Source organism: Polyodon spathula, chromosome 18 (genome assembly GCF_017654505.1).
Source record: "Polyodon spathula isolate WHYD16114869_AA chromosome 18, ASM1765450v1, whole genome shotgun sequence".
Taxonomy (NCBI): Eukaryota; Metazoa; Chordata; class Actinopteri; order Acipenseriformes; family Polyodontidae; genus Polyodon; species Polyodon spathula.
Genome location: NC_054551.1, coordinates 5,511,491 through 5,532,071, shown reverse-complemented (window position 1 = coordinate 5,532,071; position 20,581 = coordinate 5,511,491). Strand labels below are relative to the sequence as shown.

General features: G+C 40.1%; 1 protein-coding gene across 1 annotated transcript in view; it reads left to right on the top strand.

The window, feature by feature from the left end:
* The window catches only part of LOC121331158 (transformation/transcription domain-associated protein-like), a 95,535-nt gene that overhangs the window by 40,947 nt on the left and 34,007 nt on the right, over positions 1-20,581 (top strand). Inside the window, exons 52-62 of the mRNA XM_041278380.1 lie at positions 83-229; positions 410-529; positions 2,614-2,901; positions 3,337-3,474; positions 3,783-3,895; positions 4,039-4,174; positions 9,131-9,322; positions 13,274-13,469; positions 16,218-16,483; positions 18,049-18,118; positions 18,633-18,725. Of these exons, the coding sequence (XP_041134314.1) occupies positions 83-229; positions 410-529; positions 2,614-2,901; positions 3,337-3,474; positions 3,783-3,895; positions 4,039-4,174; positions 9,131-9,322; positions 13,274-13,469; positions 16,218-16,483; positions 18,049-18,118; positions 18,633-18,725 (1,759 nt within the window). The remainder of the gene's footprint in view (positions 1-82; positions 230-409; positions 530-2,613; positions 2,902-3,336; positions 3,475-3,782; positions 3,896-4,038; positions 4,175-9,130; positions 9,323-13,273; positions 13,470-16,217; positions 16,484-18,048; positions 18,119-18,632; positions 18,726-20,581) is intronic.

Below are 20,581 nucleotides of genomic sequence, written 5' to 3'. Positions count from 1 at the left end.
AATGACTAAAATGTGAGAAGCTTGTAGCTGTGCTGCTCTCTGTGTTCCTGACTCTGCATGGCTAATGGTCCCGGTCTCCTAGGATGTGGAGATTGACATTGAGCTGGCTCCAGGAGACCAGACCAGCACTCCCAAAACCAAGGAGCAGGCGGAGAAAGATGCTGGGAACCAGCTGCACATGCTGACCAACAGGCATGATAAGTTTCTGGATTCTCTCAGAGAAGTGAAGGTCAGTTTCTCAGTAAAGTTATTTAAATATTCTACACAAAGCTGGGTGGGATGGCTTTAAAAACGTTACTACATTTGCATAATTTGGCCACCTGTGGGTGATGGTCAATACTGGCACATCATCCAGCACTGTGTACTGAAGTGAGGCCTGTCATTTTTGTGTTTTTTCCTCCCCTAACAGACAGGAGCTCTGCTCAACGCATTTGTCCAGTTGTGTCATATTTCCACTCCGCTAGCAGAAAAGACCTGGGTCCAGCTTTTCCCCAGACTTTGGAAAATCCAGTCTGATCGACAGCAGCATGTGAGTATTGCTGCCTATTTCAGCTCTGTATCTGTACCTGTGTGAAAATACATAGCGTGTAGGTAGTTTATGATTATCTAAATCTTTTAATTGTAATATGCTGCATTAAAAAAAAAAAAAAAAAAAAAAAAAAACTGTACCTGCACAGTGTTCTAAACCACTACGGGTGAGGTTTGTTTTTACAGCCTGTCTTGAGGACTTGAAAGATCTATTTTCTTAAGTAATGATTTCAAAGCTTGTGGGGGATGTCAGGTTGACATGACTGTCTGTTGAGCATGTCTGGCAAAGGCAACTAAAGGGCAGACTTTTCCCTACTCACTGCACTGTAATGGTGATCAAAAAATGGGTTGAATCACAATGTTCATGCCTTGCTGCTAACAGTTGTCAATATCTGGGAGCTTTGCTGGCGAGTTGCAATGTAGGTACAGGTTTTAATTCTAGGTGTAAGACTGGGACCATTGGAACGCGTTCTACAGAGGAACATCAAGTCAACAACCTGTGAGCATACTGATCACTGAGTTGGCTGTTAATCAGACTGTAAACTGCTTTAACAGGCATTCGTGCAAAAAACAGATTTTTTAAAATAAAGAAATTGGGTAAATGAGATCTTCTTATTGAAGAGACCGTTTGTGAACCCCTTTAAGATTTAAGTTGCATTTATTACAGTTCAATATATTCTACATTTAATGGGAATATTAAAAAAATAAAAATTCTATGAATTATATGTTAAATAAATAATTAGGTTTTGCCCCATGTGGCATATGGCTTTATTTTTAAAAAGCATAATAAGTAGCTGACTAAAAGAGGAGCACTGAAAGTATAATCGGCCCTTCCCCGAGCTGGCTGAGGCAGCTGTTAAATCACAAAATGCCTTCCCTGTGGCTGCTGTTCAATAGTCATTGCCCAGTGATTTATTATTATTATTTATTTATTTTTTTTAAGTACCTGGGGTTTCGTATGTAACGTGGACTGTCGTCTGTGTCCCTGATTGTAGCAGCATGGTTTGAGACTTCACTAAGACAGTTTCATCGAGGACACTTTGGGTTAGTGGCTTTCAAGGATAGAGGGCGGGAGACGCTCTTAATGCGTTTGTTTTTTATTGATGTGAAAAAATCTGCATGTCCTGATAATTAGGTCACACATCTATGGTAACGTTTTTCTCATCTCTCCTGTTGAGGTGCGAGTTAGGCTTCTGGAAAGGGCACTAAATATTAAAAGCACTTAAATAAGGAAACAGAAGTCTGCCCTTTTAGATTTGACAGCACTGGTAATGGCACTCTATATAAACAATGCAGCTGCTAGTTTTGCATATATTTGCTCCTGAATTTTAATACATAGCTGCAAAAAAAAAAAAAAAAAAAAAAAAAAATGAAGAAAATTAATTAAACAAAACCGCTTTGCTGAGGGTTTTTTTTTTTTTTTTGTGAGTGAATTGTATAAGATATTTCTGTTTGTGTGTGATAAGTGGTACAGATTTGCGTGTAGCATAATGAATTATTGACCATAACCATATTCTATAAAAAAAGGGTCTTGTTTTGGAAATTGAATGCATTTATGCTAAGTGCAGCCAAGTGAAAAAGGCTTTGTTTAGGAGACCTCATTTTGAAACGTGTAGTAGGTATTCAGTAAGCCAGCGTAAGAAATGCACTGATGCACATGGATATCATGCATAACAACCTGGAGGCCATTGTTCCAGTTCGGTTGCTAACCAACAGTTGACTCTTCACAATTAGGGCAGGTAAATAGGAGTAATAATACTAAGGAATGTAGCAACACAGCTGGCAAGGCTGCCTTTTCTCTCTGGAGTCCTGGGCTTGAGTTTAACAATGGTTTGGAGTTCCGCGTTTTCCATGAACACTAGTTAATTCACAAGAGCACCACACAGTTTGGCAGAGGTCCAGGGCTGACTAGCAAGCGTGGTCCTTCGGGTCAGAATTCATAAAACTAACAGGAAAGATGACCTGCTACATCGGTATTTGGGAGGAGGAGCTGGTGGATAGGTTTATTAAAATGCACAGTAAGGAGAATTGGCAGAGGTAAGAATTACAATGTTTTATGTGTTTTTTTCTTTTTTGCACTTGAAGGCACTGTCCGGTGAGATCAGTCCGTTCCTGTGCAGCGGCAGTCACCAGGTGCAGAGGGACTGCCAGCCCAGTGCTCTCAACTGCTTCGTGGAGGCCATGTCCCAGTGCATCCCACCGATCCCCATTCGGCCCTGTGTGCTCAAGTACCTGGGGAAGACCCACAACCTGTGGTTCCGCTCCACACTCATGCTGGAACACCAGGCCTTCGAGAAGGGGCTCAGCCTGCAGATCAAACCCAAGCAGTCCACAGAGTTCTACGAGCAGGAGAGCATCACGCCGCCGCAGCAGGTCCGCTACAGCCATCAATTTAACAACTGTTTTTAACAACAGTAACAAAGAAACACGTGGATAGCCAGTTTTTTCAAGTAGGCTCAACATTTAAGCCCGAAACAGAAAAGCTTTTACTTTTTATAATGAAGAATCTTTTCCTTTTTAATTTTATTTTTTGATACTGTGTAGTATAAATAATTTCTGTCCTACGCAGTACTGTACTCAGTATTCCCTTTTTTGTTTTATATCTTAAATTTCTGTCTTTTAAATCTGTGTAATTTTTTCGTGAGATATGCCTAATAGTTTGATGCATTGGGTAAGATGCACCGTGCCTTCTTCTATTGGCAGGGAAGTACAGTAAAAGCAATGGTATTTTTTTGGCATCAGTGGATCCTTTTGGGAGACCCCTACATTGCTCTGTTACAACCCTAACTATTTGTTTCCTTTGTGAAGGAGATTTTGGACTCCCTGGCTGAACTCTACTCGCTCCTGCAAGAGGAGGACATGTGGGCAGGGCTGTGGCAGAAGCGTTGCAAGTTCCCCGAGACTGCCACAGCCATCGCGTATGAGCAGCATGGCTTCTTCGAACAGGTATGTTTGTTTTACTATGTGCCAGAGTGGCTGGAGAGAGCCATTGATCTGCATGAAAACATTGTTGACAAGAGAGCTGTTTATACAGATAAGTGCTGGAGTTGAAAAGGTACAATTGAAACACATTTACATCTTTTTTAATAGTCTAGACTGTGATGCTCAATAACCCTCTGTTGTGCTGGATTTACACTGCTTTTAGTTTACAGCATATAAATAACTCCTTGGAGAACAAAGTCAACAGTAAGACTGTAAGCATAGAGGAAAACATTGATCTGGGTGGTTTGTTTGTTGATTGATTTATAAATAAGGCACAAGAAAGCTATGAGAAGGCAATGGAGAAAGCTCGGAAAGAACACGAAAGGAACCACGCCTCTCCTGCCATCTTCCCAGAGTACCAGCTGTGGGAGGATCACTGGGTGCGGTGAGTGCTGCCACCTTGTTTCTGGCCTGCATGGAAACAAACCGGACACCCAGCACCTGTATACAGCCTTATCATTTGCACACAGCTAACTGAAATTCCCCCACTCCCTCTCCCCTCCATCTCCCTCCATCCTGTTTGCACAGGTGTTCAAAGGAGCTGAACCAATGGGAGCCCCTGACGGAGTATGGTCAGTCTAAAGGGCACACCAACCCCTACCTGGTGCTGGAGTGTGCGTGGAGAGTCTCCAACTGGGCAGCAATGAAAGAGGCCTTGGTGCAGGTAAAGGGCAGACTCCTTTGTTCAGGTCTACTATAGCTAGCCATTAACTTGCTAGGACAGTGGCTCTTCCGCTCCTGGTCTTTGTTCCAACGCTGTTTTTTAACTTGTTTAATTAAACCAATTAAACCTCCATCCAGACCATGAAGTACAGTGGTCCCTTGCCATAAGGCTCTCGGTTATAATGTGCCTTGGATATAAAGCGCCTACAGCATGTCCCCCAATTCCCTATACTAGTGATTCATGCAACATTTCTACAGTAAATACAGTACCGGTGTTATCCAAACTACAGTGTAAACAATTTTCCACTCTAGGGCTCCCGCGTGGCGCATCCAGCAAAGGGATCGCAGGTTCGAGTCCAGGCTACGTCACAGCCGACTGTGACCGGGAGCTCCGAGGGGGTGGCGCATAATTGGCCGAGCACTGCCTGGGTAGGGAGGGCTTAGGTCGGCAGGGGTATCCACGGCTTATTGCTCATCAGCAACCCTTGTGGCCGATAGGGCGCCTGTGGTTCTGCAGTGGAGCCTCCAGATCTGTGTTGTCCTCCGGTCTGGTGGCCTCGCTGTGGATCCGCAGTGCAAAAAATGACAGATTGGCAGGAGCACATTTCGGAGGACCCGTGCTTCAGGCTCCGTTCCACGAGTCGGCAGGGGGGGTTGCGAGTGGTGGGCCAAGGATACAGATAACAATTGGGCAAACTAAATTGGGCAGAAAACCGGGGTGAATAAATAAATAAAAATAAACATTTCCCCAACTTCTGTCTCTCCCTTTTGATACAATATCTGAACTGAAGAAAATCTGCGCTGGCTCTTTATAACACAGACATCATATTCAGCATTCATTTTATAACTAAATAAAAATTAGGCCTATTAAGTAGTTATCATTCCCAATGTATTTACTTTTTTGCTGCGAGAGGAGTTGTGGCTTTCTCCGGGAGACTAAATGTTTCAGCTTCGCTTCAGCCCCGCTCTGGCAGTCGAACCTGGGGCGAGCCCATTCTCTCTTCCCCTCGCCCAACCCTCATACTTCTCATACTTGGTTTGCTTGTCTGTCACTTCGAACTGAACTCCCAGAATGTGACTTTTGTTTTTTTTTTTTTTTTTTTAATAGAGAGGGAGTTATTTTTATTTTATATTTTAGTCCAATGTGTGATGTGTCCCGCGGCTTCCCCTCCCCCGTTTATAACGATGTTCGGTTATAACGCTCATGTTGTTGTGTGGCCCTGAGACTTGTGTTATAGCAAGGGAGCACTGTAGTTAATTATCTCATTTTACCTGTTAAAATGGCTCTCCACAACTGTGTTTGGACACCCCTTTGCTAGGAGGTGGTGGTTCTATTCAGCTGCCTTACATACTTTATCTCTTTTATACAGGGACACAGATACAGAGCTTGCTGTGATAACCTTGATTTTGAGACATCCACCCCCCCCCCCCCCCATCTTTGTAACTGCTTTGCAACAGTGCTGTGCAGCTTACCATGGCCTGTCTTACCTCTCCATTTGAATGTCATCATTACATTTCCTTACTCTACCAAAGACTCTGCTGCACAGCCATTCCTGCTTTCATACTATCAGTAATACTGGACTTTCTGATGTTAAATGGATGTTATTAACCAGGTTTGATTGTAATTATTACAATAGATTGCACCTGTTATTGTAGGAAATGGATAAAAAGTATGTGCCTTGGGTGGCAGGCATTGACAGAGGCTTTTTTCTGTTTTAAGTACATTGCTTTTTGGCGCCATGGTGCATTAGAGTGCATTATCTCTGCCCACCCCCCTTCTAAAAGAAAAACTCTGTTCTGGCCCTAATGCCTTTCAATGAATGCTGCGCACTTGCGGATCACTTAACCTTCCGCTTCTGTCCTTCCCAAGGTTCCACCCTGGAGAGTACTCATCCGGAGGCTCCATATGCATGATAAATGTTTGTGAGCCCAGCCTTGGCTGGCTTGAACTCTACTGGGGATACTCTGCAAACTGCATTTACTGCAGTCTACTTTAAACATTGCAGAATATGCTGGTGCTTGGTAATTGACATAATTGTGCAATAAATACAGCTCCAGACACACATAAATGTTGCTATTGTGACTATATTTTGGGGAAACTAGAAGGAAAGTTTACACGGAACTGGGTTTCATATTGAAACTAACATTCTTAGGTCTCTCTCGCTCTTGTAGCCTTGTAAAAAGTTTACATACCCCAATGGAAATGTATAATTTCTAGAAATTCTCAAAAAAAAAATTTTTTGGAAAAAAATCTTTTGTAGCATTTATTTCAGCAATTTTTTTTTTTTTTTTGCAAAACTAAAAAATGCTAATTCTAAAGTATTCATAACCTTTGATGCTATGATAGTATTGTCTACAGGGTGCTAGAAATGTAAATATGATAATGCAGAACCTAATTCTATAAAAGTCTAGTAAATGCTGGATTATAGGTGAACATTCTTAGAGAGTATAAAAGGGTTTGGCATACTGTAGGATGATTACTGTCATTTACCAATATGTCAACATGGGGAAAAAGTAAAGATCTATCTGAAGACCTCAGGCAGAAAATTATTGTCATAAAGCTGGAGAAGGATACAAGAAGATTTTCAAGCATTTGAGTAGCTGATTTCAACTATTGTTTCTATTATCAAGAAGTAAAAGACTCCTGATACTGTCACAACACTCCGTCGTACTGGAAGAAAGAAGGTTCTTTCACCAAGAACAAGTAGAAGAATTGTGACGATGGTTAATAACAATCCGAGATTGACTGCCAAAGTGAACTACAAGTGGGGCCGGGGTTTCTATTTCAACCATAGGTTGAGTATTGCATGGTCAATGTCTCTAGTCTTGGGTCAAGCCACTCCTAGGAAAACATTACAAGGACAAATCGCTTAGTTTGCAAAACGACATTTGAATGATGGATATGAGTTGTGGTCAAAGGGTTTGTGGCATGATGAAACAAAAAAAATCGAGCTTTTTGGTCATATGCTGATAGTCCTTATGTTCGGAGAAAGTCTGCCTAGTTGTACAAAGAAAAAAACACCATACCTACTGTCAAGCATGGAGGTGGTAATATCCTTCTATGGGGCTGTCTTTCCTCTAATGGCACCGGAAATTTAGTTCCAATACAAAGCACACCTCAAAGAAGATTAAAATCAGTGTTCTGGAATGGACTAGTCTAAGTCTGATTGGGAATCTTTGGTATGAGTTGAAAAAGGCTGTGCACAAGAGAAATCTTCAGAATTTGAATGAACTGGAACAATTTTGTGTTGAAGAATGGTAAAAATAAATAAATAAATAAATAAATAAATAAATAAAAATCACTAAAGAATTATGCCAAAAGCTCATTGACAAATGTCTTGATCATTTTAAATAGGTTATCATTGCTAAAGGTGCCTCAATTAGCTATTAATTAAATTTTCCTTGTCAGGTTATGAATACTTTTGAATAAGCATTTTTGTAGTTTTCCAAAAAATTGCTGAAATAAATAATTGCAGACATCTGTTTCTTATAACTTTTTTTGAAATCATCCAATTGCAGACATCTATATCTTATAACTATATATATATATATATATATATATATATATATATATATATATATATATATATTATATATATATATTTATATATATATATATATATATGTATATATATATGTATATATATATATCATACATACATATATATATATATAATATATATATATATACATATATATATATATATATATATATATATATATATATTATATATGATATATATATATATATATATATTCCCATATTATTGGTAAGGGTATATGAATGTATAAAAATGGTTTGAGATGAGGATTGCACATGCTGTGAACTCTGTATTTAAAGATTCTGTCCATGTTAATTTGTTCTTTTAAAAAGAAAACTAGATATAACATGCATTTAAGTTCTGTTTTTAAGTATGCTGTTCAAGGAATTCTGTAGAATCCATTCCAGCTTCTGTCCAGGGCGAAAATTTTATAGCTCCCCTCTTCTTCTTTTTTTTTTTTTTTTTTTTGTATCTGCTATTTATGGATCAGTCCTTGAATAATTGTCCAAACATCTGTGTAGAAGTGATTTGTTACTCCAGATAGGCTCCCTAGCATCTGGAAAGCACATGGTCGAGATTTTGAAATAAGTTTTAAGGCCTTGAGTTTGAAGCAGGTAAAATTGATCAAGCCTGACAGGCTGTGCTGGTGATGACTTGCACTCTGAGTAAAAGTGACAGGAACCGGTGACGGGCTGCCCACTTCAGGCAGCTCTGCCTGGAATCACATTCTCTCTGTAATGAGGTGTTGACTAATGCAGTAAAGAGGAATACTGAAAACATAATCAGCCCTTCACCAGAGCTGGCAGAGGGAGCCCTTTGATCAATTCTGAACGTAACCCTTTATCCTAGTTTTTAATGTCACCAGTTGCCTTGATTCTAGATTTAGATTTGTTGAAGGACCACCCCCTGAATTTTATGGCCATTTATTAGTAGGTGCATGCTATGTTTTAATTTTTTATGTTTTAATTTAGTTATGGATACATTTTTATTTTATTTTTAATCTATGGGCCATACAAATGTACAAGTACGATTTTTCTTGTTGCATCAGCATCTATGTTGCTTTGTTTGGTCATGTATCCCTTGCTGAAGGATTTATCCCTTACTTATACTCTGGCTTTTAGTTTGAGTAAATGGTGTTTAACCATCAGACTAAATTTCAAACTGCTTGCCTTAATAAGAGTGCATTGTCAGCAGTCCCTAGTTGTACTGCCAAAGCTATATTTTAAAGACGAATATCATAAATAAATACATGCACCCAGGTTGTTTCCTGTCGGGTCAATCAATGCCTGATCCTGAAGGATCTACTAATATATTTTGTCGATTTCTTATACCACAAGGTAATTTTAAAAACTACAATCCAAGCCAGCTCGGTGTCAAATAAATAAAGCAATTCGTTTTTTTTCCCTTACCACTAGGTGGAGCTAAGCTGCCTCAAAGAGATGGCCTGGAAAGTGAACATGTACCGGGGCTACCTGGCTATCTGCCACCCCGAGGAACAGCAGCTGAACTTCATCGAGCGGCTGGTGGAGATGGCGAGCAACCTGGTCATCTGGGAGTGGAGGAGACTGCCTCACATCGTGTCTCACGTGCACACCCCCCTGCTGCAGGTGAGAGCACAGCAATACACGCACAGCAAGCGCTCTGCATGCTGCTTCTTATCTCAGTTACCAGACCTCTTATTTGTATATTCTAACCAAAAAACATGCAGCTAAATACAAAAACTCCCTGTCTTTCGAAGCTTAGGGAGGCAGATAACTTCTTGTAGTCCATGTTAATCAGGGTTGGGGTCAATTCCTGTTGTGTTGTGTTTGTGTGTGTTTTTAATTCCGATTTCCTTTTTAAAATCAGTTTCCAATTCCCATTCTGTTTTAGTCAATTCCAACACTACATTGGTCAAAATTGCAGCAAGTTTCTCACAGTGGCAACACATTATTAAATTGCAGTCACTGTTGGTCTGTTAAATTGTCTTCAAATTAAAGCAGTTCAACAATCATCTCTGAAAATATCAATTCCAATTTAAATTGAAGGGATTGGAATTGGGAATTGATTTTGAAAAGGAATTGGAATTAAATAAAAAAAATTAATAATCAGGAATTGACCCCCAACCCTGATGTTAATACATGTCTCCACATTTCCTGTCCAAACCGCTCTTAACAGAAACATTGGCTCCTAGCTTCTCTGAAACTGGAGGACAGTAGAATCAAATGTTTGAAAGGTGCTCAGTGTCTGTAGCAGAGTGAATTGAGGAATCGACACACAGTCCTACCAGAGATGTAGAAAAGTAAACTTATAAATATAAATTACCATTTTCACAGTTTTAAAACCTTGTTTGTTTAGTTACCTTTTTGAAATGAAATTAATTAACAGAAACTGATTGGATTCTCCATTGGCTAATTTCTAGTTGTTCCGAGTTACAAAATGATTCCTACCTAGCTGTAGGAGGTTGCATGTTTTAAATGCTGTATGTGTTTGTTTTTTTTTAATTGCTCAACACATTTTAATTCACTGCTGCGTTCTCTGTACTCCTGCACGGTGGAGTGGAGCCTGAGTGAACAGCTCTGTATTCAGTGGAAAATATGTTTTCAAGGGAAATTGGTTTGATCAAAAAGATATCTGCACTGGGGAAAATGAAAAGACTTTGCCGCAGTCTAGCTAAAGGAGTTGTATTTGATGTAAAGTCTTGGCTAAAATCCCTGTTGTTTAATATCCTCCTCTTTCATCTTTTATATGACTTTTTAAAAGAGGGTGTTTTGTGATATGAATGACGTGGACTGATTTTGATCAATTAAATACAAGTAAAAAAGGATACGTTGCCATTTAATGTTGCATTCAGTGTGGTATTGCTACCTGTACATTTTACCTTTTTACTTTTAATAAATTCATACACAGAGTTACTGCTTGCAAGGTGTTTGTTGAGGTAATGCAATACTTAACCATTTTACACAAAGTCACTTCTTTCACCTTTATGCTCCTACATGAATTCACGAGATAATTGTGAATAAAGCAATGTTCTTTTCAATAGCAAGGTTTATTAAAATTCATTGTTAGCATCATGAATTGTAAGTCTGACTGTGTCAAATGCTGAGCCTTTATCATGAACATAATCTACCACGCATGGTAAAAAGGCTCAGCATTTGCTGTACATTCTTCTTTAAGATCTAGAATTCTGGGAACTGCAACAGAATAACAAAGGTATTATTCACATTGATATGTGGGCAACATTGCTGTACCGTTTCAGAAGACTACAATATGTTAACCTTGATGTATGTATAGTGTGAGCAGGAGAATTCACTTCTCTGTTTTGCCCTTGTTGTTGTAATGTAAAAATGCCTGGACATACTATTGCATAAGTGTTTAATCTTTGCAACTGGATGACGGTAAAGTTAAACTCATGTTTAATATGTACATGGATGTAAATCTACTAAATTTTAAAATGGAAAAGATTATAGAGGGTCGTAGAGTATTTATCCTCTGTGCTGGGGAGCTTGTACGAGGAGAAGACCTCTGCTGTGTTCCAGGCTGTCAGCCCACATGGGACCAATTCTTACTCATTGCACCAGCCTGATTTGAATCTGTCTTCTTTATGCTGCATACAAGGGTGGACATCTTTTTACCTTTCCATTTAGTACTGATTGTTAATGTAGCATTGTTCAGATATGTTTTCATAGTGGAAAGGATAATAAGTGCATTTTGAAAGACCACTCTAGTACTAGTCAGTACAAGATTAACTCTCATCTTAATCTTTCTTCGTACACTCTGTGTTTTTTCAAAATCTTTTACTATTTCTGTGACTGCAAAGACTAATGAAATGATTCTTCTCTCCACTAACTCTTAGATAATGGGTCCTGTTAATTAGAATTCTCAGCCATGTCTTTAGAGATCCTTTTGAGTTAGCTTCTTCGGGTTATAAAAACACAGCATAACCTTTGCCTTGTCGCATACTTTGAGATGGTGCCTTGACATTTGCTGCACAGCTGTATTCTATGATTTGCTCTTGTCAAATTCACTACAGGCACTATTCAATAAAAATGGACAATTTCCTTTTCAGAATTTAGCCTTCAGCCATATCTCCAGAAACTTACGATGCTCGGTTTCTTTAACAGTGGTCCTTAGAGATGAAATATCTTGGTTTTTCTCCTGCAGAAAAAATAAAATCTCATTATTACTGTTTGAAATACCTTTCTGGTATCTAGCCTCCCAGTTCTCTATCAATACAGTTGACTCATTACTTTGAGAGCGAGTTCTTTTATTCGTAAGCATCAACAGCTGTAGACTCAAAGCGCAAGACTGACCTGAGTGCAGGAACAATTTTTTTCTGGACCAAACTCAATCAAATCATCATTAACACCTCCCCCCTCCCCACCTTCAGACCATGCTACTGCTTTTTAGCAAATGAAAAAGAGAACATGTTCTGTACAACAAAAACACTAGCAATATCAATTAAGGTTAACTTGAAATGCCATACAGCACCTAGCACATGTTGCTGCCTGTAAATGGTATCATTGTAAAAAGTAACCAAAGAAGCACCAAAAGATTTTCAGAAAAGGAAAAGGACAGTAATGAGATTTGTTGAATCTAATAAGAGGCCAGGCTAATGGATTTTAGCTTTCTTTTAAATTTAAGGATTCTTAAGGACTAGTCATAACATGTCTTCAAGAAAATTTGTTATAACTAATAATTTTCTTGTTTTACAAATAAAAATCCACAAATATGCTGCACCATAGGCACCTCATGTACTGCATTAAGCCACACTCTGAGTAATCAATTCCCTAATGGTGTTCCCTCTTTTTAAAAGCCATTTTAATGCTGAAAAGCATGCACTGTTAGTCTCTCTTCCTTTTAAAGTAGGGTTTTATAAAAGGGTTTCTGAGGATTTCCAATAAAAACTATTGAAAAGACGGGAGCCGTGAGCAACTGTAGGTTACAGCAATAAGTTTTGAGCGGCAGTAATTACTTTTCTATATCCGATAATGATTGATTAAGTACCTGCAAGAAAATTAAATTGGCATGATGAGTGGGAGCAGATAATGAAGGTTATAACACTGCATGAGCTGATGCGACAGGTAATTGTGAAAAATATTATATTGACCTCATTTATTTTGTTTCTAGGAATATGATTTTGTGATTTTCTGACATTTTATCTTTTTAAAGTGTGGATTAGAATTGAATACATTGTTATCAGCTGACTTGTTTTCATCCTCCAGATTATATGAACAAAATTGCCTTTCTTAACACTCACTAAGCTTTTTATTGGTTTATAAGGCCTTTCAGTTTTAGACAGTAGCTTTTATGTCTCCTGCAAGTGCTTGAAGATACACCTGTGTAGAGTCTGCAAGATGTTGGAAGGTCTTCTGATCATTCATTATCTAAACAGACTTTGCTTTTCCATTGAACTTACCAGTCGCCAGATCCTTATTTGTCTAAAATCCTGTATGATTAATATATCCTGTATGTATGATTGCTGTCTGTACTCTAGTCTGATAATAATGGCCTTGCTGTGGAAGTGTTCCCCTTATGAGAATTTTCAATTACTTACCTCTGCATTTATGTTCCTGCAGGCTGCTCAGCAAATCATTGAGCTCCAGGAAGCTGCACAGATCAATGCTGGCTTGCAGCCTGCCAGCCTGGGCAGGAACACCAGCCTCCACGACATGAAGACCGTGGTGAAGACCTGGAGGAACAGACTGCCCATCGTGTCGGATGACCTGTCCCACTGGAGCAGCATCTTCATGTGGAGGCAGCACCACTACCAAGGTATCAAAATCGGCACAAGCAACCCTCCGGAATACAGTATTAAAGGAATAGAATTTTCAATTGGAATGCCTGCCTTTATCTTAACCCCTTAAGGTACAGAAGGAATTGAGCACTTGTGCAAACGGTTTCTTCTTAAAATACATTTGAGAGTGATTCGAATATCACAAGGAAACTGAGAGTTTGGATGACCAAGTCCAAACTCTCGGTACATTTTAAACCCTGTTTCATGCACCTCCTTGCAAAAAAATAAAAAAGCTGGCATAATTTTATTTGTGGGAAACACGTGTCCCTTGTCCTCGCAAAGGGTTAACCCTTTAGGTCCTATTTCGGATCTGGTCCGACATCGTGAAAATCCCTTTCTAGTCCATTATCGGACTCTGTCTGACATTGCCGAAAACCATGATCTAACATAGCATGTGTTGCGTTTAAGCCGGAAAAAGCCAAGGCGAGGCGTTGCCTAATCGTCTCTGATCGGAAAGAAGGCGGAGACAACTGAAAAGACAATGTACAGGCTGAGCAAAGCTGAATTGAAAAGATGGAGACTGAGACGCACAGAGCAAGAATGGTGCAGAGAAAGTCAAGGCAGCCTAAAAACTTGCACAGACGATGGATGAGGCAGAAAGTATAGACGAAAGCAGTTTGGATGATGATTTTGATCAATCTAGTGACGAGGAAGTAAATATTTCTCTTCCTGAGAACTCTGAGGAATCTGAGGAAAGTTACCATGAACCAGACGCGCAGCCGGAGGACGAATGGAGACGCACATTGGCAAGTGCAGATGCTTTCACAAATCTCCCATTTACTGTGGTAATCTAGGGAGTACTACTTTAAGGACTGCACTGGAGTTTTTTCACGAATGCTTTGTTTACTGAAATTGTAAATGAAACCAACACCAGAACTCCTGGAAACCTGTTACGTTACAAGAGATAAAGGCATTTTTTTGTGTTCTGCAGAATATGGGACTGAATGTAAAAAAGGACATAAGAATATTTTTCAGAGGAATGGGCCAGCAGAATGCAGTTTTTCAAAGATGTATTCAAGAGATCACGTTTCTTGCAGTTCTTTTGGATGCTACACCCGTGCCCTCCCCTCACCCGGGTGCCTCAGGCTGCTTTTGTTAGCAGAGGACAAAAGGTCAGGAATGTGGTCAGCTACAGAGACACAAAATGCCGTGAGCGATTTATCCCAGGTAGAGACATTTGCATTGATGAGAGCACTGTTGGCTTCAAAGGAAGGATTATCTTCAAGTGCTACAATCATCAGACCCCTACCAAGTGGGGGATGCGTGTGTTTGTTTTAGCTACTGTGAAACTGGTTATGTGTATGATATTGTTCCTTACTTTGGTAGCTTTCATTTGTTTACAGACACATTGTACACAAGTTACTGGAACTGCTAAAAATAAAAATCCACCTTACTGGAACAGTAATGGCCAACAGAAGAGGATTGACAGTATCAGTGAAGCAAGGCCTCAAACTACAAAAAAAAAAAAAGTCTCATTCAGCAAGGACAAGAAGGTCATGGTGCTTGGATGGAAGGACAAAAGACTAGTGCTCATGTTGAGCACCTTCTATGGCAGTGACTATGAGAAGGTACAGCGCACGATCAATAGAGGAGCATTTGAAAAGCTGGACAAGCCTTTAGTTATCTGCGATTACACCAGGAAGATGGGTGCAATGCCAGCTATGCTTTTACAAGAAAGTCTCTGAAGTGGTGGAGGAAGATGTTCTTTTGGCTGCTGGAAGTAGCAATTGTGAACATTGCTATCCTGTTCAATTTGATGAAGGTGGAATCAGGACAGCTACCTGTTCGTCATTAAACCTTCAGGAAAGCCTTACTGATACAACTGGTGGGAGATGTGCGCAACGCTAGCTCAAGAAAACATGGTCATCCGTCATCAACAGACATAGAAGAAAAGCTGAATGGAAAGCCACATTTCACTTCCAAAAATGAATCGAAGCGCACCAAAGACTGTGCAGTGACAGAAAGACAAAAGGGGGGAGAGAGACTGGATGGTTCTGCAAAATGTGCTCAAGGCAGCCAGGGTTACACCCAGGTGACTGTTTTGAAAGATACCATACCATGGACATATACAGATCATTTCTGTCAGCAATTGCCTTTTTTGTTTGCAAACCTCACCTGGTGTAAATAATTATAACATTGATGAAAAATAGTTTTTAGTTCTTTTTTTGTTTTGTTTTGTACCTGTCTTTTTATTCTAAAGGTAATATAATCAAGCAAAAACTCAAATTTTTTGACATTTTGTTACTTTTTTCAATGTTCGCCTGATATATTAAAAAAAAACAAAAAACATGTTTTTTGTTCAAAATGTTGGTACTGTTGTCTTTATATAGGGTACCCTTTGGACTTGCACTGTTTTGTTACTTGTTTTGAGCAAATAGTCACTTTATTTCAATTTGAACAGTACGTGGTCTGAAATTTTGTTCACAAAAATTTATTGGACCTGACCAGCCTGACAGCCGCAGAATAAATGGATTGCGAAGGGTTAAATACACAGTTGGGAAGGTTAGGTCTCACAGTGATACACCTCCAGAAGTTTTGGGTTCAAAATCATGGAAATGTGCATGTCTAGCAGTCCCATTACTGCTCCTTTATTGCATACACATATGCTGTCTGTTTGTCCTTCAGGGTTAGTGAGATGCAGTAGATGCTTTTGCCTTACACTGTGGCTGAACTTCCATGAACTAGCGAAGCTTTTGTAACAAAGTGCTTCTTTTTAAACCCCGAAGCCATCGTGACGGCCTATGAGGACAGCTCACAGCACGACCCGAACTCCAACAACGCCATGCTGGGGGTGCACGCCTCGGCCTCCGCCATCATCCAATATGGGAAGATCGGTCGCAAGCAGGGGCTGGTCAACGTGGCTCTGGACATCCTGAGCCGCATCCACACCATCCCCACGGTGCCCATCGTCGACTGCTTCCAGAAGATCCGCCAGCAGGTCAAGTGCTACCTGCAGCTGGCCGGAGTCATGGGCAAGAACGAGTGCATGCAGGTATGAGCTGTTACATCGCAGATAAGCCATGTGCAAGGTTCTTAAAGGATAATCCCCATGTTGCTACAACTGTTTAAATAACATACCATTTTGAAAAGGGCTTTGAGACAGACTTTAAAGTTATAACTGTAAAAAGTTGTCAGGATGTTAACAATGAAAAGAAAAATTACAGGTAATTTATTTAAACAGTTGTAGGAGCACATGGGGACGTGTAGTGCTATATTTTTCGGAACCTCTCATTAAAGAGTAAGTAGCATGGCCTATAATTATGTACTCATTTAAACTTTAGCATGAGGCTCGCCTTTCTCAGTACATTCATAGATAGTTTTTCAGAGGAGTGCTGTGCAAAATTAAGATTGCTTTGGGAAATGCTGCTACTATTATTATTTTTATTTATTATAATTATACGTAATGTTTCTGTAAACTTTAGTGTTTTATAGTCTTAAACACAGTGGTGGCGCGATGCCCATGTATAATAAGGTCATGACTGCTTACCTCCATTTTTTTAAAAACAAATTCTGCTACTAGTACATTTAACATAACAAAACACTCAATGCCAAAACAAACAGTGGCTTGTGGAAGATAATGCTTTGAAGACAGGGAGAAATTTGTGGAAGCGTAGAATAATGTAAGCAGAGGTTCTTGAGTGATGAGGAAATAATCTAACTCAACTCAAGTGAATTTTCTACTCAGATTCTTAGTAGTAATACATGTTTTCCTGCTCCTCCCACCCCCAAAACAAGTCAATAAAATAAAATAAAAAATTGTTTAAAATGAATTGTTAAAAATATTTTTACATTTTTTTTAAATTCTGTTTTCCAAAATTATTCTCAACACCTCTTCAGTTGTTAAAAATACACTGCTAGTTCTGTCTGTTATGACACCATACATTGTAACAAATAATATACACCAAAACTGTACGTATAAGGCTGTAATTCTATCTTGAGTTTCTTGTGACATTCAGTCGTACCATGCCTTATTATGCACAGATGGGTGTATGATGTTTAATAATAATAATAATAATAATAATAATAATAATAATAATAATAATAATAATAATAAATACTGATTTAAATTGTTTGCCTTCCCTTTATTGGATTTTACGCTTGTTAAGCTTAGATAGCCTGTGGACAAAGTTGAGAAGCAAAAAAATGATCTGATGTTAGTAATTGGAGCCAATTCTATTGGAAAGATGATTCCTATTAAGCTGAATATCACGTTAATGACTTCCTGTTTTAATTAGTCAGTCAGGGCTCACCGAGCTCTCACGTCACGACTCAAGGGAGAGCCGATTTCATCTTTTGAAATGGACTTTCAGATCAGTCTCAACTACTGCGTGTTACACTTTCAGATCAGGGACTTGCTGGTCTTTTAAACAAACAGTCTCCCTCCAATGTTAGGTTTTAATGCTGACTTCGCTCTTTTGGTGCACTGTGATAACCCTTCTCTGCTTATGTGAAGCGTAACTTGGGGAGGTCAGAACCTCTCCGCTGACAGGTGGTGACATAGTTGATAAATAGACAAGTCCTGCTTCCCCAGCTCTTCACTGACATGCCTCCTCACAGGGCCTGGAGGTCATCGAATCCACAAATCTCAAGTATTTCACCAAGGAGATGACAGCTGAGTCAAAGATGCGTGAGTTGACAAAATTACAAGGAGAGTGTCTAATTGGTCATCCAGGAGTTTATATAAAATACAAATATGGGGTGGTGGGGTGGGTGGGGGGGGTAGTTTAGTTCCCTTTCAAGTACGAAATGTAACCATTACCGAATGGTTATTTACCTCCTGAAGACCCTAAACCTGAAAATTGTATACCAGAGCTGCTCCTTGAGCATGTGACACAGTCATAGCCCTGACCCTGAGGGCACAAAAGAACTACACTCACAGATCTCTGCCATTTTTCTTTTTAAGACTGACTTCAGTTAAGTACTTGTTGCTGCTATCTGTGTGGTTTAACACAAATTCATATGTGACATTAAACTAATTGCTCAAATAGTTTTTACTAATTACCCGTATTATGTGCGCTACAGCCTTTTGCGTGTTATGTCCTGATTTGGCCGTGTGTGAAGCCAGTGGCTCCAGTTGCACCTTTCCAGGGATCTAGCAACACATGTTGGCTGATTTTGTCTGTCTGCAACGTGGTGTTCAGCATACCTGCAGCAAGAGCAGCTGCTGAGCTCAGCAGCACTGCGCAGGACCGAGAAACTCGCTTTGGTTGTGGTTACTTGCAAGCCCAACCACAGTATATTAGGCTGTTAGTCCTTGCTAGCTAGTAGGCAGGCTTCCCTCAGTCTTGTGTGTGGTACTGACTAAGTGACTTTTACAGCTTTCTATCTCGGAGTATGCTTTGATTCTGGGGCCATGCTGTACTGCAGTGTACAGAATAGCTGCCTGTTTATGGCATCCCAACCCGTCAAGTCAACAGCTATGGGTTTTGCCCCTGAACGGCAGCATTTGAGTCATCCTAGGTCTGCCCAACAGGGTTATGACGCCCTACAAAATGTCAGGGAAGCATCCACGTATTCCCAGCACGGGTACAAATGGGGTGTCTTTCAGACGTGGTGTCTGCCTGTCCCTGTCCCATGGCGGTAAAACTACAGGTTTTGCAGGACCTATTTAATGAGGGGGAAGGTCTTTCTGCTGTCTGTTTCAGCATGCCATGTTAAGATTGATTCGGCCTCCCCAGCTCACGTCCTGGGGGGGCAATGTTTGAAAGAGGTTCGACTTCTTTGGTCGCCTATGAAGGACATTGTTTCTTGCTGGATGCTAAACATGGTGCTTAATCCACTCATGAAGCCTCCATTTGAGCCCCTGCATTTAGCTGAGCTGAAACTTATCATTGAAAGCGGCTTTCTTGCTTGCTATCACCTCCGCGAAGCAGGTGAGTGAGATGCAGGCATTCTCTGTAGTGAAAGCCTGCTTAATTTTTACAGCGGGCAGGACAAAGGTCACGCTGCATACCATGTTTGTGTTCCATGTCAACCAGTGTCTGGAATTGTAGGCTTTCAATCCACCTCCTTTCCAGTCTGACAGGGAGCGACAGCTCCATACCTTCTGCCCAATTTGGGCCCTGGTGTACTGTTTTGACAGTGTGAAAAGTTGGAGGCAGTCTGAACAGGTTTTTATTTTTTTTTGTCTGCTATGGGGCGAAGTCCCATGGTCAAGCCCTGCCTAAGCAGCGGCTGTCCAAATGGATAGCAGAGACGATCAGGACTGCCTATGAACTCTCTCAGAAAAAGTCACTGCCCATTCTACCTAGGGCATGGCAACTTCATGGGGTTTGCCTTGTAGGATTCCAGTCGTTCTGCAATCCTGCTCTTTGCAACAGCTTTGGTACACTCACCCATTCGGTAGTGGTTACATTTCTTACTTGAAAGGGTATGTTAGTTTATTATCATAGCCCAGCTTCCCTGAAATAGAAATGCAACCATTAACCTTCAAGACTGCTGCGACCATGATTGTAGCAGGCTTGAAGGAAAAATGACGCTGAGATCTGTGAGCGCAGTCCTTTTGTGCCCTCTGGGGCGGGCCAGGACCATGACCGCATCACAGTCTCATAAGAGCAGTTTTGGTATAAAATTTTCAGATTTCGGATCTTTAGGAGGTAACCGTTCAGTAATGGTTATATTTCTATTTCAGGGACCCAGGGTTATGATAATAACCTAATGTTTTTTTGATGTTATACGCACTAAGAGAAATTCTCACTTAAGATTCTCTGTAGTTTGGAGTGAAAATTGATCCTCTTCCCAATCCTTGCCTCAGTGCATGGGGGACACTCTCTTATTTCACCTTGACCTGGTTGACCATGGAGACCCTTCACTGTCATTTGACATTGACCTGGTTCACTGGCTGTGTCTGTTTTTGGCAAAGAAAGACAAAGGATTTTGGAGCTCAAACCATAGTATTCCTTCTGAAACGCTGCTCCTGCCTAGAAGTGATCCACTAATGCTTAAAGGACTAAAGCCGGGTCTAATTGCTTCCAGACAATAAATAATAATTCTGGTGCTACCTGACTGCATTCCAATCAATGGCATACTTTTTAGATAAATGAGTCCCGACTCCCTCAGGTAATCATTTATTTTATAACCCATTTGATAA